This window comes from Copadichromis virginalis, linkage group LG10 (assembly GCF_057382275.1).
Source record: "Copadichromis virginalis isolate Kocher_CV1m ecotype Utaka linkage group LG10, C_Virginalis_male_GT1.1, whole genome shotgun sequence".
Taxonomy (NCBI): Eukaryota; Metazoa; Chordata; class Actinopteri; order Cichliformes; family Cichlidae; genus Copadichromis; species Copadichromis virginalis.
In genome coordinates this window covers 14,296,973-14,313,837 of record NC_140627.1, presented here as the reverse complement: position 1 = coordinate 14,313,837, position 16,865 = coordinate 14,296,973, and the positions used below count along the sequence as shown (strand labels likewise).

Below are 16,865 nucleotides of genomic sequence, written 5' to 3'. Positions count from 1 at the left end.
CAATGCACACATTAGCAGAGCTATCGGTAAACTGTGGTTTGTGGGGGGAGCACCTCTCACTAAGCTGTCACTAGTGATTCTAAAGACTTAATGGCATAGCTTGTCTGTGAAATGAACTGCACAGGGTAGGGGCTTAAGTCCTTATGACTTACTGTCTCCTGGCTGAGCTCAGATGTGATCAAAACTATAGACATTTGTTTTGTTTTTCTTTTTTTTACTGTAAATATGCATTTCCTACAGAGTAATGGCACTGAAGACAGTTCGTAGTAAAGTTTATGTTGTTGTAATGTGTAAAGGCTTTAACCCCCCTCTCTTTCTTTCATCCTTTGCAGATGAACGTGAAGCAGTACAGAAGAAAACCTTTACCAAATGGGTAAATTCTCACTTAGGCCGAGTGACCTGTCGCATTGGTGACTTGTACACCGACCTACGGGATGGGCGCATGCTAATCCGCCTTCTGGAAGTGCTCTCAGGAGAACAGCTGGTTAGTATCACAGAGGAACTAATGCTTTATGTCCCAATCCTGACCCATACCCTCAGGATGACCCTCACAAGTCAGGAGGAAGGAGAAATCATGTGCTTCATTTCTTGTTTTTTGTTTTTTAAAAAAATATGTGATTTACTTCTTTTGCTTCTACTTGCTTTTCTTTTTTTAAACTCCTGCCAAGCCCTGTCTTCTTCAACAATGTCAACCTATGTCAACTTGTATTTTTCTGCTGCTTCCCCTAGCCAAAACCTACTAAGGGCCGCATGCGTATCCACTGCCTTGAAAATGTTGACAAAGCCCTACAGTTTCTTAAGGAGCAAAAAGTTCATCTGGAAAATATGGGCTCACATGACATTGTGGATGGGAATCACCGTCTCACCCTGGGTCTCATCTGGACCATCATCCTTCGCTTCCAGGTAATATATAAAGTAGCTGTGATGAGCTCTACAGATTTTCCCTCTCACCTCAGTCACCATGTTGCTGAACTTGGGCTTTGGGATGTCAGGTCTCTGGATTTAGCCATGCCCAGAAAAACTGAATTATTAAAAGTTAACATAATTTTAAAAAGTAATTCTTTATGCCATTATTGTAGTTATGAACTTACTGTTGTTACTTGACTTCCTTAAATGTTATACACCCCACTACTGCAATAACATTTGAAGGTCAGTTATTATTGAAGCTCCGACCTGACTGGATGTGTACCATACTTACAGATTCAAGACATCAGTGTGGAAACTGAGGACAATAAGGAGAAGAAATCAGCTAAAGATGCGCTGCTGCTTTGGTGCCAAATGAAAACTGCTGGGTAAGAAAGGAGCAGTAAAAGAGAACCAGAAGGGTTGAATTTTTCTTTGTTGAGCTAATGATTAATGAATTCTTATCTGCCCTTTTCAGATACCCAAATGTGAATATACACAACTTCACTACCAGTTGGAGAGATGGTCTAGCGTTCAATGCCATCGTGCACAAACACAGGTCATTGACTTCTTCATGTATTTCACATCACTGATAACAGCTACAGTAAAAGCTGCCCTTTTTAAGCATTTACTTATTCAGTGTAATTGCAGTTTTTGTTTCTTACTATAAGGTTGTTTTAGATAACTTAGTCATCCTCCAGATCAAAAGGGAGTGTTGTATTTTAATGGTTTTCATTCCCTTCGTAATGAGGAGCACCTGTCGCAGAACCATTTCCCATCTCTGGGGTGTTTTTATCCCCTTTTCTATTTAGGTCTCCACTTGCTCCTCCCATTCTTTAGTCTGCAGTATGCCTGAAAGGATGAAAATAAATAGGGAATAAGATGACCTAGATCACAGAAATTATAACCCACTTATTTTCTATTAAGAGCCATCCTTGATACCCCAGTTGCACACTCTGCTGGTAACTCATGAATAGCTAACATTTAAATGGAGCTGTAAAGTAGAAGCCAAAGGTGTAGCCTAAACACATATGACTCAAACAGAGGAGAGCATATTGTTCCTTACAATGACTGCATACTGTGAGGGTGATAAGGGTGATACTTGATAGATGAAAGCCAACATGGCTTTCAGAGCAGTTAGTGAGCCGTAGGGTAGTTACGCAAACCACTGAGCTGTCTGTTGTTTACATTATCATGCAAGAAATTACATTATGCTCAGTCCTTTTTGTCCTCATTTTATTTTTTGTGAATGCATTCATGCTATAATATCCTATAGGTTTTAATAAAATATACTCACCCGAACGCCTTTCATACTTTTCTACCACCAACCAGCAACTGTAAATGAAAGCATCATTCAGGCATTAGTTTGCAGGTGTGGTTTTCATCCATGATCAGAAGCCTTTTTTCATGCAGATGACTTCATCCAGTTCTAGAGGAACATTTTATGCACCTTGGATTGAAAACATTTTCTTCTGTACTACAACAAGTTGCAATAAGTCAGCCGATATTCGTATTTGCTTGCACCTTGCACTCTTCTGTAACCCCTTCTCATTAAAGTCACAATTTTTTCCAATCCTCTGCAGACCCGACCTGATTGAGTTTGACAACCTGAAGAGGTCCAACGCTCACTACAATCTCCAAAATGCTTTCAATGTGGCTGAGAAGGAACTGGGGCTTACCAAGCTGCTGGACCCAGAAGGTGAGTGTTTAAAGCCTCAACAACAACAAAAGCGCTCTTGTAAGTCACATTGATGGCCTGATCTGTCTGCTAAGGCACTAAGCTGTTGCCTGAAACAGATTGGCGAGAGTTTGGCTATAAAGGATTACTGCAATAAATTTTAGATTAGGCAACACTGCATCACTGTAGCAAGTCAGCTATAGTGACATAACAAAAAGCATGATTAAAGATATAAACACTTTCCCACGTGTTATTCAGAGTGTTTTGATGCAAATATTATAGTATATATAATATAAATACCATGTAAATATTTATATTAACCATATTATTATTATTTTTTTCAAGATGTCAATGTGGATCAGCCTGATGAAAAGTCTATAATTACCTATGTGGCAACTTACTATCATTACTTCTCCAAGATGAAAGCCCTGGCAGTGGAGGGCAAACGAATTGGCAAGGTTAGTTTTGTGTGTATACATTTATGTGAGTGAAAGTGAGTAGATGTACACTGACTTTATGTCCCCAGTTCAAATAATACATTTCTCTGCACTTCAGGTGCTCGACTATGCTATTGAGGCCGACCAGCTGATAGAGAAGTATGAGACCCTGGCCTCTGAGCTGCTGCAGTGGATCGAGCAGACCATAGTGACACTCAATGATCGGCAGCTAGCTAACTCTCTGAGTGCTGTACAGAACCAGCTCCAAGCTTTTAACTCCTACAGGACTGTGGAGAAACCTCCCAAGTGAGTGTCAGCTGGGTTAAGTGAATGAGTCAGTGCTTGGTCATCAATTATAATCCAAAATGGTGACGCTATGCAGTACGTTAACTATCAGTGTCTGATGTCCTCAGATTTACAGAGAAAGGAAACTTGGAGGTTCTTCTTTTTACTATCCAAAGCAAGATGAGAGCAAACAATCAGAAGGTTTACATGCCAAGAGAGGGAAAACTCATTTCTGACATAAATAAGGTATGGCTTGTTCTAGAAAAGGCAAGTACAGCCTTCCAACTCAATGTTCATTTTGTAGATTCTGGATGATACAGGCTTCCTGGCTTATATTTGCATGGCAGGCATGGGAACGACTGGAAAAGGCAGAACATGAACGTGAGCTGGCACTGAGAAATGAGTTGATTCGCCAGGAGAAACTGGAGATGCTCGCTGCTCGCTTTGACCGGAAAGCTGCTATGCGGGAGACATGGCTGAGCGAGAACCAGAGACTGGTGTCTCAGGTAAATTGAAAAAACACAAACAAAATTTGAATTCCTGATTTGAATGCAGTAAATAGATTTACAATAATGCAATCATGTGCTTCTTTTTCTCTGATATTAGGATAATTTTGGAACCGACCTGGGAGCAGTGGAAGCTGCCACTCGTAAACACGAGGCAATTGAGACAGACATTGGAGCATACTGGGAGCGTGTGGCCGCAGTGGAGGCTGTCGCCAAAGAGCTGGAGGCAGAGGGATATCATGATGTGCGGCGCATACTCGCACGAAGGGATAATGTGCTTCGACTCTGGGAATACTTGAAAGAACTTCTGGCTGCACGCAGAGAGCGTCTGAATGCCCACCGTGACCTACAGAGGCTGTTTCAGGAGATGCGTTACATCATGGACTGGATGGCAGATGAGAAGGTAAAGCTACCACAAAGAAACAGAAGCTTACATAAATTTGACTGCGCTTTGTGTTGAATTACTACTTTGATTCCTGCATTCTCTTGAGGTTTTAATTAGCAAAAATGAGTTTCCTAATCCTCAATTAACATAATTGTTTTTCACATATGTCCCTGACAGCTTTAGTGTCAGCACTTTATAGCAGTAATTAGCTTTGTGCAGGCCTAGCCTGATTGGTGTTACCTTTCTTTGCTGGCTTTACTGAGGTCGACTGAGGTAGACTCCAGTGACTAGAATTACGCACCTTTCTTCTGTGTTTTCCAACTTCGTTGTACTATTGTACTAAGAATGACTGCGCAATGGCAATAAAGACTTATCTTAAATGTGCTCACATTTTGATTGGCCAAAGGAAGCGCCAGTAATGCCTGATTACCACTGACACATTTGCCAATATATCAGACCCCTTGTTTGGTTTAAATAGCTGAACAGTGTGAAGTATCATTTATGCTATGTAATTTATACTGTATAATCCAAACTGACTAAAACCTGACTTCCATGAATGGCAGTAGCAATGGGAATAGCAGTTGTGGGAACCATTTTCCTTTTACTGTCTACATATGTGCAGCTAGCTAACGTTACAGCCCAGCTGCTTAGATTCTGTCATGCTGTCACTAGCATCATCTTCTTATCTCTGATAAACAGATGCTTTCTTCTCTAGAGAGATTGTGGTTGGTAAAACGTAAAGTAATTCTAAAATGAAATTACTCACAGGTTTTGCAGATTTAAATGTATAAATCACACTGAAGGCAAGAGATAAAATTTATAGATATAATTTTGGGCTGACCTGACCCTATAAGGATATTATAAGTAACCAATAGAATGGGGTAGTATAAAATCTCAGCTACTTGGATGTGACTTGTCTATAGCTCTGAGTGATGTGTTTGTAACCCAATATGTGAGAAGTCACCAAGCACTAAAGATTTATTAGCATTTTTATATTTAAAAATGACGTTTATGTTGTGGCAAGTTGAAAAACAATCGTTATTTATTGAATATATACTTAGGTAATTGTCGATTTTCACAAGATAAAACTGGGAAATATTCTACTGGACTGTGCTTTCTGTTTTCAGGGTCGTCTGCAGTCTCAGGACAGCGGAAAACATTTGCATGATGTGTTAGACCTACTGCAAAAGCACAATCTGGTAGAGGCTGATATTTCTGCTCAGGCAGAGAGGATCAAGGCAGTGCAAGGAGCTGCAAACCGCTTCACTTCCCATGAGCAGGGTAAGTCTTAAAAAATGGTCTTGCACATTTTGTGTACAGAGTATGCATTTTAGTCTGACCCTTTGTGCACACTGTCTAAATTCTGTGTATTTCTGCCTTTTTTTTTTTATTGTAAGCCTATAAACCTTGTGAGCCTGGACTAGTTAGTGAGAAGGTTGAGCTGCTGGGTCAAGCCTATGAAGAACTTGGTCAGCTCGCTGTGAATCGCAGAGAGCGCCTAGAGGACTCACGGCGTCTGTGGCAGTTCCTGTGGGATCTCGGAGAGGAGGCAGCCTGGATCCGAGAGCAGGAACAGATCCTGGCTAGTGGAGACTGTGGCCGTGACCTTACTTCTGCCCTTCACCTACTCAGTAAACATGAGGCTTTCAGGGATGAGATGGCAGCCCGCTATGGCCCCCTGAGTAACAGTATTGCTGCTGGAGAAGATCTGGTTAAAGAAGGGCACTTTGGAGCTTCGGAAGTAACTGAGAGGATTCAAGACATCCATGCACAGTGGGCCCATCTGGAGGAGGTAAATGTTCATCATCAATTCTAAGGTGCTTTCTTCAAATATTGCATTTTTACCCATAATATTCTTATTTTTGATGCTTCTCAGACAACTAAGCAAAGAGAGCAGAGCCTTAAGGAAGCCGTGGCCCTGCATCAGTTTCAGACGGATGCCAATGACATGGAGGCATGGATCATGGAGACACTTAGACAGGTATCCAGTCAGGAGGTGGGCCACGATGAGTTCTCTACCCAAACTCTAGCTCGCAAGCAGAGGGAGATAGAAGAGGAGATCCAGAGTCACCACCCCCTAATTGACTCTCTGCACGAGCAGGTCCAAGCACTGCCACAGGCCTATGTACATTACCCTGAAGTACGTGTGCTTTCTTTTTCATACTTCTTCAATGATTGCATGCTGTTTGTAGTACTAAATTACTGCCTATTGCTGACTGTAGGTGGATGGTCGTCTGCCTGCTATTGAACAACGTTATGAAGAACTGGAGACCCTGTCAGCAGCTCGACGCCAGGCTCTGGAAGGTGCCCTGGCCCTCTACCGCATGTTCAGTGAAGCTGGTGCCTGTCAGCTCTGGGTGGAGGAAAAGGAACAGTGGTTACATGGCATGGAGATCCCTACAAAGCTGGAGGACTTGGAGGTCGTACAGCAAAGGTGAGTCTGTGGGTGAGGGAAGGTTCGAATGCCAAAGATGATGACAGATTAATTATTTTTCTTCAAAATCTTTTCATGTTTGAAAGACTAAGACGGACACTTGTAGTTGTGAAATGACATTACATGTAATCGCGGAAATTAATGTTGATGACATAAAGCAAAGATGAAAATTGTACATTATAATGATCTAAGCTCTAATCTTAAAAATAAACAGTCAGTGTTTTTAAATCTACTATAATGTCTAGAAATGTCTATGATAGATAGAATGAGTGAATTAATCATGGTGTTTCATTTATGGATATAGATTTGAGACACTGGAACCTGAGATGAACAACCTAGGAACCCGTGTCACTGATGTGAACCAGGTGGCAGAGCAGCTGCTGAGCTCAGACAACTGTAACAAAGACCAAATCCACCAGACAGCAGACCAACTAAACAACAGGTCAGAGCTACATTTATGAATTATTGTAACCCTATTTCTGCTGAGGAATGTGTATTATTTAAAAGGCGTGCAGGTAGCATTTTAAGCTCGGTCTGTGTTGTTTCTAGATGGAAGGAGTTTCAGCAACTGGCTGGACAAAAGAAACAAGATCTTGAGTCGGCTCTCAACATCCAGAACTACCAACTCGAGTGTAATGAGATCCAGACTTGGATGAAGGAAAAGACCAAAGTTATTGAATCTACTCAGGGTCTTGGCAATGACTTGGCGGGAGTGATGGCACTACAACGCAAACTCACTGGCATGGAGAGGGACCTTGAGGCTATCCAGGTATGGGAGGTGTAAATGTAATGGGTGGAGGGTGGGACCAGAACACCAGTGAAACAAGGCAAAATGAATATAGTATTATTTAGGGTTTTGTGATGAGGTATTTTAGTATAATATATGCAATTTAAATATTTTTCTTTATCTTTTCAGGGGAAATTAGATGACTTGAGAAATGAGGCAGAAAAGTTGGCCAAGGAACATCCAGATCAAGCAGGAGAGATCCAAGGACGCTTGGGAGAGATTCAAGAGGTGTGGGAGGAACTGAACGCCACCATGAAGCGACGGGAAGAGTCACTGGGGGAAGCTAGCAAGCTACAGGGTTTCCTTAGGGATTTGGATGACTTCCAGTCCTGGCTGTCCCGCACCCAGACAGCCGTGGCTTCAGAGGATATTCCCACTTCTCTGCCTGAGGCTGAGAGTTTGCTAGCCCAGCATGAGAGCATCAAGAACGAGGTGGATAACTATAAGGAGGACTATGAAAAGATGCGTGCGGTTGGTGAGGAGGTCACCCAAGGTCAGACAGATGCCCAGCACATGTTTTTGGCCCAGAGGCTCCAGGCATTGGACACTGGCTGGCATGAGTTGCGGCGCATGTGGGAGAATCGGCACAGCCTGTTGGCCCAAGCCTTCGACTTCCAGACTTTCCTGAGAGATGCAAAGCAGGCAGAGGCATTCCTTAACAGCCAGGTTAGGAAAATACTCTTCGACAAAGAAATAACAATTTTTTTTTATTGGTGCAAAGCAAATAACTGCACGTTTCAGAGAAAATGGATCTGATATTCTATGAAAAATTCTTCTTTACCAGTTCCCACATTTTTAAATGTCTTACTCTGTTGTATAAATAAACAGGAAAAAAGGCCTAAAAAAAAAAGTAAAAATCACTGGAATTCGATAATTACCTATGAAAACTGCATGTGAGACGATGTTTAACATTCCTTTTGTGTCCATCTCTGCGTAGGAGTACGTGCTGTCCCACACAGAGATGCCCACCAGTCTTCAGGCAGCAGAGGAGGCCATTAAGAAGCACGAGGATTTCCTCACCACCACAGAGGCCAGTGAAGAGAAAATAACTGGTGTGGTGGAAGCTGGAAGACGCCTCATTAATGACTCTAATGCAAACTCTGATAAGATCCAGGAAAAGGTTGATTCAATCCAGGAAAGGTTAGAGTAAAAGAAGGAAGAAAAACTGATATTTATATAACTTTTTATTATTTACATTTTTAATTAGATGTTTGAAGGCTAAACATTTTTTCCCGTTTATTTTCTCCAGACATCTTAAGAATAAAGAGGCTGCAAATGAACTGCTGACCAAGCTTAAGGATAACCGGGAACTTCAGCACTTCCTCCAAGATGGACAAGAGGTAAGAATATGGCTTAGTTGAGTACTAATGCAAACTATTGCATCTTGATATTTACATTGAAACTGAAACTTCCATTATGCTGTTGTCTTTTTCATAGCTCACCTTGTGGATAAATGAGAAGATGCTGACGGCTCAGGACATGTCTTATGATGAGGCCAGAAATCTTCACAGCAAGTGGCAGAAACACCAGGCATTCATGGCAGAGCTGGCCTCCAACAAAGACTGGCTCGACAAAATTGATAAGGTGTGGCCAGTTAAATCAGTAAATGTATAATCATAACATCCATGTCATTATAATTTAATTTCTTTATTTAGCTTCCCTTTTGAAAAACTGGAAAATGGCACTGACTTTGACCAAATGGGACATTTAATAACGTTCAAGCTTGTTTTTGTGTCTCATCTCTAACAGGAGGGTCAAGCACTGGTTGCTGAGAAGCCTGAGCTGAAACCTGTTGTCCAGCAGACCCTGGAGGACCTGCAGCGTCAGTGGGAGGAGCTGGAGAGCACAACTCGTACGAAGGCTCAGTGCTTATTTGATGCTAACAGAGCAGAGCTCTTCACACAGAGCTGCTCCGCTCTAGATGTTTGGCTGAAAAACCTTGAAGGTCAGCTGCAAAGTGATGACTATGGAAAAGATCTGACCAGTGTGAACATCCTCCTCAAGAAGCACCAGGTACACTACATAGTACAGAAAAAGCACTTTTAAAATTAGTCTTGCAAATACATTTTTAAAATGGGCGAAAAAAGTCTCACTTTTTAAACATGTTCAATATTACATATAATCAAATGAATGTGGTGCAAGTAGCCATGTTTGCTTAGTGGAGCTAAATGTTATGCATTTGTTTCTTTAATGTTTGTGCTCTCTCTATGTAGATGCTGGAGCATCAAATGGAGGTCAGAGAGAAGGAGGTGCAGGCCCTGAAGTCTCAGGCTCTGGCTCTGTCCCAGGAAGATGCCGGACTGGCTGAGATAGATGGTCAGCAACGGCGTGTCACCGACAGCTTCGCCAACCTCCAAGACCCACTCAACCTCAGGAGACAGCAGCTGCTCGCCTCCAAAGAAGCACATCAATTCAACAGAGACCTGGAGGATGAAATTGTGAGTGGGATAACCTTAGTGATTCCATCAATAAAATAAACAGTTTCTGACAAAATATATCCTGACATTAAGATAATTAATAATCAATCTTTGCCTCTCAGCTGTGGGTGACAGAAAGGATGCCCCTAGCAACCTCCACAGACCATGGAAAAGACCTGCCCACTGTACAGCTGCTAATCAAGAAGAACCAGGTAAAGTTGCAGCTTTTTCAATATATTTTGAAAAAGTTACAAATTTTCAGTATTATTTTTAGGTGTTGCATTGTAAGTAGCTTAAAGGGCAAAGGTTTGGTATTGATTACTCATAAAATGTGGTCTCATTTTCATATAAGTCACAGTCACAGTCGAGAACAGCCTGAATAAATTTACAGTACAAAAATAATGTATTTTTATGTCTTTATTGAACATTGACCACAGTCATAGAGATAAGACGTAATTTTATGGGTAATCAGGTTCCAAACTTTGACATGCAAGAATCTAAATACTTTAAACAGACACTTGGACTGAGTTTAGAGAGATTTTGAGGAGTAGGGAATGTTAGCCAACTAAGAAAGTTGAATATTGTCTCTGGTTGTGAATCAGACTTTGCAGAAGGAGATTCAAGGCCATCAGCCTCGCATTGATGACATCCACAGACGAGGCAAGACTCAGACCCAGGTAGATGGTGAACGCCAGTCTGTTCTGGAGGATCGCCTAGTTGAACTGCAGAGCCTTTGGGACCAGTTGATCGCCGAGACAGACAAGCGTCATGCCCGTCTAATAGAGGCTAATCGTGCCCAGCAGTTCTATGCCGATGCTGCGGAGGCAGAGGCCTGGATGGGAGAGCAAGAGTTGCACATGATGTCAGAAGAAAAAGCCAAGGTAAGCTCGTGTAAAGTGAGATTTAATTGCTTTTTTTTCCTACATCTTGTGCTTGAAGAAAGTTGATAATTTTCTCTTTTTCTCTCAGGATGAGCAAAATGCTCTAGTGATGGTCAAGAAGCACCAGATCCTTGAGCAGGCACTTGAAGACTACGCCCAAACCATCCACCAACTGGCCAACAGCAGTCGTCTCATGGTCAACAATGAACACCCAGAGAGGTGAGAGCACAAGACGTTGTGAACATTTTCAGATGCCACACTTCACCTTCTATAAATAGAACAGGACACCCATAACCTCATCTCTCTCATTTTCAATTAAACAGCGAAAGAATCACCTTACGACAAGCCCAAGTTGACAAGCTGTACGCAGGTCTGAAGGACCTTGCTGAGGAGCGTCGGGGACGGCTTCAGGAGAGGCTGAGGCTGACCCAGCTGAAGCGGGAGGTGGATGACCTGGAACAGTGGATTGCAGAGAGAGAGGTGGTTGCTGGCTCCCATGAACTAGGACAGGACTATGAACATGTCACAGTGAGTTTTTTTCCTCTCAGTAGCATACTTTGGAGACATGAAAGCTCAAAGAGATTTAGCTGAATTAATTATGTTGCTCCCTTTTGCCCTGTTTTTTTTCTTTTTCTTTGTACAGATGCTGAGGGACAAGTTCCGGGAGTTTGCTCGTGACACCAGCACTATCGGCCAAGAGCGTGTGGATGGTGTAAATGCGCTGGCAGATGATCTGATTGAGTCGGGTCATCCTGAGAACGCCAGTGTTGCTGAATGGAAAGACGGTTTAAACGAGGCCTGGGCTGACCTGCTGGAGCTGATTGACACACGCACGCAAATGTTGGCAGCCTCTTATGAGCTGCACCGCTTCCATCAAGATGCCATGGAGGTGCTTGGACGTGTTAAGGAGAAGAGGGAAGCACTGCCTTCTGAACTTGGCCGTGACCTCAACACTGTCCAGCATCTGCACAGACAGCACACCGCTTTTGAACATGACATCCAGGCCCTCAGCGGACAGGTCAGTTATCACTTGCTAAAAGTGATCTCATTTTAGATGGCGAAACTAATATGTGAATACGAGACCAAATATCCCTCTGCTCCTTTGAACTCCTAGGTGAATCAAGTGCAGGATGATGCTGCACGCCTGCAGAAGGCCTACGCTGGTGAGAAAGCGGATGACATTCACAGAAGCGAACATGCTGTGACTTCTGCCTGGGAGGGCCTGCTCGAGGCTGGCGAGGCTCGCAGGCTCCTCCTGCTGGACACCGTGGAGAAATTCCGCTTCTTCAACATGGTGCGAGACCTCATGCTCTGGATGGATGGTGTGAACCTGCAGATTGACGCACATGATAGCCCAAGGTAAATGTCATTTTTTGCTTAAATTTCCACTTACTATAAAATAACTTCAACAATAACTTGTTTATTCATATATAACCTGCCTCTCCTATCTCCTGTGGGGGTTTTTTTTTATAGGGATGTATCTTCTGCAGGGTTAGTAATTGCCAATCATCAAGACATCAGATCAGAGATTGACGCTAGGACAGACAGCTTCACTGCTTGTGTTGAGATGGGAAATACTTTGATCAACAAAAACCACTATGCATCTGATGAGGTATTTTGCAGTGGGTCACATTTACGGTTGTCTTGAGAGAGAACAGTGCATGTTTACAAAAAACAAAAAACCATGTTGACTCAAGAACTGATATCTGAACCTGTTCACCTATTTACAGATCCGAGAAAAACTGACTCAACTCCAGGAAAAAAGAGATAAGATCAACAAAAAATGGCAAGACAAGATGGACCATTTACAAATTGGTATGCATGCTTCACATTTTTGGACTGCACACGGGTGCATTTAGGCCAACAGAGCCGTGGCAAAAGTGCATGGTGTTGTAGGCAAGTTGCTACACGCAAGAGATGGTAGATAACATGCAAACCGGTACCTCCGGTTTAAAGGTCTCTTTATGCAACTGCAGCATTGTACATTGAATTATAATTCTTTTTTTCTCATCCTCTCTGTGTTTTCTTTGTTTTTCTCTCTATATTGTGGCCTTTGGTCATCTTCATATCAGTGCTGGAGGTGTTGCAGTTCGGACGTGATGCTTATGTGGCAGAGTCGTGGTTGGCTGGGCAAGAACCTCTGGTGCGCGCAGCAGAGTTGGGCTCAAATGTGGATGAAGTAGAGAGCCTAATTAAGCGCCATGAAGCCTTTGAGAAACTCGCCACGGCTTGGGAAGAGCGCTTCGTGCAGCTGGAGAAGCTCACTACAGTAAGTAGAGAGATTTGGCTTGTTCTGGAGTACACTGGTAAATGCAGGATGTGTAGGATATAGTACATTCTGCATCATCTATAATTTAGACAATAGAAACCCGACTCCCTTGGTATTACACTAAAAAATGGCTAATTGTTTTCCACTGTTTAGCTTGAAGAGCAAGAAAATCAGAGGAGGCGGGAGGAAGAGGAGAGAGCGAGGCGACCTCCTACTCCTCCACCAGTAGAAGAAGTGCCACAGTCTGAGACAGAAACTCAACCACATGATTCTGCAGCCAGGTATGCCAAAGAGAAGACTGGGTAGAGCACAAGAGTGTTCGTGTAAAGCAAAAACACACTACGAGAGAAAAATTAACATGCTTTCTTTTCCCTCTGTAACACAGAACCAGTCTGGACCAGACCACTCTCAATCAGTCCGTGTCAGTGAACGGAGTACACAGCGACAATGACACATCACAAGTAAGATACGCTTTGTGTGTATGCTTCAAGTGCTTCATTGATTTTTACAGAGTTTCCAGCATAATTTAACATGTAGTCCACCGTGTTGTCTTCCTTCATCTCACACATTATTAGATAGGTCATTAAAATTCATATCCATCAGACAGTTTGATCTAACTTGTGAAGTGTAATGCCAAGCTGTATATTAGCAAGCAGTTGTGTTTTGCTTGACAGATATGTTTATTATATGTAGCCACTCGTTGGGTTAGGTTCTGGAAAGAAAACTGTGTTACACTTTAAATTCATACATGTTATATGAGTGATTCTCTTCAGTGGCAGATGAAAACAAGTACCCGGTGACTTCATGTGTCAGAGGTGATGGATTGGCTGCTTGTGGGCAGCACTGTTGCAAACCTCTGCAACTGATGCTACAGAGAAAATCACTAAATGAACGAGAACTATTTCTGTGTTTCTGCAGTTCTAGAAGTGCAAGCCATATCCTGACATTCATCTTTTTGCCCCAGACTTCTTAACAATTTCTTATTGCGTTTTTGCCAGCAGTCATTATCGCTATCGTTGTCAGTGGGAAAGAAATCAGAGCCTAAACGTGTGTGTAAGCCAAAGCAGCAGGAGCGTGTGAGTACCAAGTCACGGTCAGCTTTGTAGCTACCCCTCGTCCCCTTCACAGCCTCCGCTCAGCTCCTGGTCAACTGCAGTGCCTTTTTCCTTCTACTGAGAAGCTATTGCTCTCTGTCACAGATGCAACCATCGCTTTATTTATTCATGAGCTACAGCTATCATTAACGAGCCCCATCGCTGTTTAAAGGCATGATGCAGATTCATGAACACACTATTTTCATGGATCAAATATGCAGTTATATATTTATATGTGCTCATATTGACCAGGACAGGAGTGACTGTAAATGTGGAGCCCAAAGTAAATGTGGTGATAAATGTAGCTGTTCAAAGCTAATTTATATGTAGTTTGTTTTAGTCTTTATCCATGTGTGTGAGTCGCCTTTGAGTGTCAGTCTTTTGATGGAGTCACGTGAGAATCCTTTGTAGAAAAGTACGTGACACAAAAGGTGCCCTGAGTTTCCGTTTTGTACTATAGTCGCAGTACTAGAAGCAAAATCCTGTTGTCTGTGGATGTTTTTTAAGGTTTATAAGATCAATTAAAGCCACAACACTTAAGCTGCAGTATCTCTAAGATCTCAACATCTCCAGTCTTAGAGGTGAACTGTAATTGAGCAATAGTGTAGGACTATTTATTTATATTTTTTATTTGACTGAAGAAGCTGAGATTAGCATTAGAATAATATTTAAATGTATTCACAAGTTGGATTTCGGGTCTCTTTGGAGCAGTTTAAATTAATTTAAAATCTAGTTTAGTGTAGCATGCCTGTTTCCTGTATGTTTGGTTATTTTAATTGTGTGTTTTACCAGTAAGAGTCTGTGCAATGTCAGAATGCTGTGTGATTATGTAGACCTCCTGAACCCTCGCTATGCTGTTATCTCAGGTAATCATACAGTGCTGTCAAAGCAGACGTCATCATAGCTTTTTCGTGTATGGCTGTGAATGGCTGCTTTGCTAATCACCACTTCCATCCAGCTGTGTTTTTTTTTTCTGCCCCCCTCACCACCATTCATGTCCTGGTTTTAACCACAGGGCTCAGAGTCTGAGTCAGTGAACGGACCGGGCAGAGACAGCGGACTGGCATCGTCTCGCGTCGATCCGTCTGCCACTTTACCGAGCAGAGGCGCGGCAGACTCGGAGCCAGAGACCATGGAGGGGATGCTCTGTCGAAAACAGGAGATGGAGTCTCACATCAAAAAGGCAGCTACCAGGTGAGCGTTGCTATAAGAAGATTTGTTCACGTGCAAAGAGAAAGAAATGCTGACGTGGCTTTAGTTAGCGATATCAATCTGTATGTAGAACAGTTTAACTTTTATCCTGTTCATTTGTTCCCGCAGGTCCTGGCAGAATGTGTATTGTGTCCTACGAAAAGGAAGTCTTGGTTTCTATAAAGACGGCAAGAGTGCTAGCAACGGCATTCCATACCACGGAGAAGTTCCCATCAGCTTGGGAGAGGCTGTGTGTGAAATAGCCCATGACTATAAGAAAAGGAAACACGTATTCAAGCTCAGGTGAGAAGACGGACAGCATGAAGTGTCTGAAAGTTAAAGGCCACGGTGAAATAGTAAGATTGGTGTAATAGACGTTAAATTTACCCCTGACTAAGTGTTGACCCTTTCAACCCTGTGACTGCAGGTTAGGGGATGGGAAAGAGTACCTGTTCCAAGCAAAGGATGAGGTGAGATGTACATAACAGGTTTATATTGCTCAAATCATTAAAACACATTTAGGGGAATATAAAACATAACCAGCCTCTTTTGTGTGTTGAAAGGCGGAGATGAGCTCCTGGATCCAGTCCATCCTTAGCTCCATTCCAAAAGGATCAGGAGACTCGCCTGGAGCTCCACGGCCCCTCAGCCGTGCCATGACGATGCCGCCCATCTCGCCCAGCTCGGGTGAAGCTGGAGGCGTTACCATGCGCAACAAGGATGGGAAAGAGAAGGATCGCGAGAAGAGGTTCAGCTTCTTCGGCAAGAAGAAATAAAACATTTGTAAAATCATGGATGGGAACTAAATTTGTCAAAATTTCAAAAAACTGAGGCAGATATAAAGGAAAGTACAAACAGGTCATACAAACACACTGCTCTCTGTGCAAGCCCCGAGGAATCTGTTAACAGCTGCGTCATGTAGCTGAGAAAAGTTTTTTTTTTTCTCTTTTATTCTCTCCCTCTTTGCTGGTTTTATGTGTCACTTATTTTATTACTCATCCAGTCCACATCTCACTTTAACTGCACCCAACAATCAGAGCCCTCACCCTGTTTTGACCAACAGAGGTCATTAGTGTGAGTCAGAACCGGGGGTGGATGTCATTAGCAGAGAGACAGTTCCAGTCTAGTGAACCGGATCCTCCTCTGTAGGAATATTTGCTCTTCAGTGAGTCTTGATTAGCTAACCTTGTTGTGATACTGTTTCTCTAAAAAACAAAAAAACAAAAAAAAAGATGATGGTTTTCCACTCTGCTGCATTTTGATTCATTTGCCCAGTTTTAACTGCTCTCTATTAGAAAGGATCACATTACATCTCTTCTTCTGTTCTTGGTATTGATGTTATTAATCTCAATATTATTGATATCATTATTACTATTTATCTTTTTCAGTTGCTGGCTTGACAAAGACTAATTTGATGGTAGATAATCTTGATTTATGTTGTTGAGAGAAGCAAATTTGGTTTTGTGGAGAATGTCAGCTTGCCCTTGTATGTACTATATCTTTTTGTTTTCTTTGTTTTCTTTTTTCCTTTTTTTTTATTTTTAGGAATGACAGTTTATGAGGTGTTCTGACAGGAAAATAAAGCTCATTGAATTTTA

General features: G+C 42.4%; 1 protein-coding gene across 4 annotated transcripts in view; it reads left to right on the top strand.

The window, feature by feature from the left end:
* sptbn2 (spectrin, beta, non-erythrocytic 2) overlaps nucleotides 1–16,865 on the top strand; it is a 57,801-nt gene extending 40,936 nt beyond the window's left edge. For 2 of the 4 annotated variants that reach the window (XM_085470038.1, XM_085470040.1), the window contains 38 exons: nucleotides 333–484; nucleotides 730–903; nucleotides 1,201–1,292; nucleotides 1,382–1,462; nucleotides 2,487–2,602; nucleotides 2,927–3,039; nucleotides 3,137–3,324; nucleotides 3,432–3,549; nucleotides 3,651–3,809; nucleotides 3,910–4,212; nucleotides 5,322–5,475; nucleotides 5,592–5,986; nucleotides 6,071–6,334; nucleotides 6,417–6,628; nucleotides 6,933–7,070; nucleotides 7,178–7,397; nucleotides 7,545–8,081; nucleotides 8,353–8,555; nucleotides 8,665–8,755; nucleotides 8,853–8,999; nucleotides 9,165–9,428; nucleotides 9,629–9,853; nucleotides 9,955–10,044; nucleotides 10,435–10,713; nucleotides 10,802–10,932; nucleotides 11,037–11,241; nucleotides 11,357–11,731; nucleotides 11,828–12,072; nucleotides 12,187–12,325; nucleotides 12,444–12,528; nucleotides 12,786–12,982; nucleotides 13,136–13,263; nucleotides 13,368–13,443; nucleotides 13,981–14,058; nucleotides 15,092–15,270; nucleotides 15,397–15,570; nucleotides 15,695–15,737; nucleotides 15,831–16,865. In XM_085470038.1, the coding sequence (XP_085326164.1) occupies nucleotides 333–484; nucleotides 730–903; nucleotides 1,201–1,292; nucleotides 1,382–1,462; nucleotides 2,487–2,602; nucleotides 2,927–3,039; nucleotides 3,137–3,324; nucleotides 3,432–3,549; nucleotides 3,651–3,809; nucleotides 3,910–4,212; nucleotides 5,322–5,475; nucleotides 5,592–5,986; nucleotides 6,071–6,334; nucleotides 6,417–6,628; nucleotides 6,933–7,070; nucleotides 7,178–7,397; nucleotides 7,545–8,081; nucleotides 8,353–8,555; nucleotides 8,665–8,755; nucleotides 8,853–8,999; nucleotides 9,165–9,428; nucleotides 9,629–9,853; nucleotides 9,955–10,044; nucleotides 10,435–10,713; nucleotides 10,802–10,932; nucleotides 11,037–11,241; nucleotides 11,357–11,731; nucleotides 11,828–12,072; nucleotides 12,187–12,325; nucleotides 12,444–12,528; nucleotides 12,786–12,982; nucleotides 13,136–13,263; nucleotides 13,368–13,443; nucleotides 13,981–14,058; nucleotides 15,092–15,270; nucleotides 15,397–15,570; nucleotides 15,695–15,737; nucleotides 15,831–16,043 (6,983 nt within the window). In that variant the 3' untranslated portion in view covers nucleotides 16,044–16,865. The remainder of the gene's footprint in view (nucleotides 1–332; nucleotides 485–729; nucleotides 904–1,200; nucleotides 1,293–1,381; nucleotides 1,463–2,486; nucleotides 2,603–2,926; nucleotides 3,040–3,136; nucleotides 3,325–3,431; nucleotides 3,550–3,650; nucleotides 3,810–3,909; nucleotides 4,213–5,321; nucleotides 5,476–5,591; nucleotides 5,987–6,070; nucleotides 6,335–6,416; nucleotides 6,629–6,932; nucleotides 7,071–7,177; nucleotides 7,398–7,544; nucleotides 8,082–8,352; nucleotides 8,556–8,664; nucleotides 8,756–8,852; nucleotides 9,000–9,164; nucleotides 9,429–9,628; nucleotides 9,854–9,954; nucleotides 10,045–10,434; nucleotides 10,714–10,801; nucleotides 10,933–11,036; nucleotides 11,242–11,356; nucleotides 11,732–11,827; nucleotides 12,073–12,186; nucleotides 12,326–12,443; nucleotides 12,529–12,785; nucleotides 12,983–13,135; nucleotides 13,264–13,367; nucleotides 13,444–13,980; nucleotides 14,059–15,091; nucleotides 15,271–15,396; nucleotides 15,571–15,694; nucleotides 15,738–15,830) is intronic. The other 2 variants (XM_085470039.1, XM_085470041.1) reach the window with 2 other exon arrangements.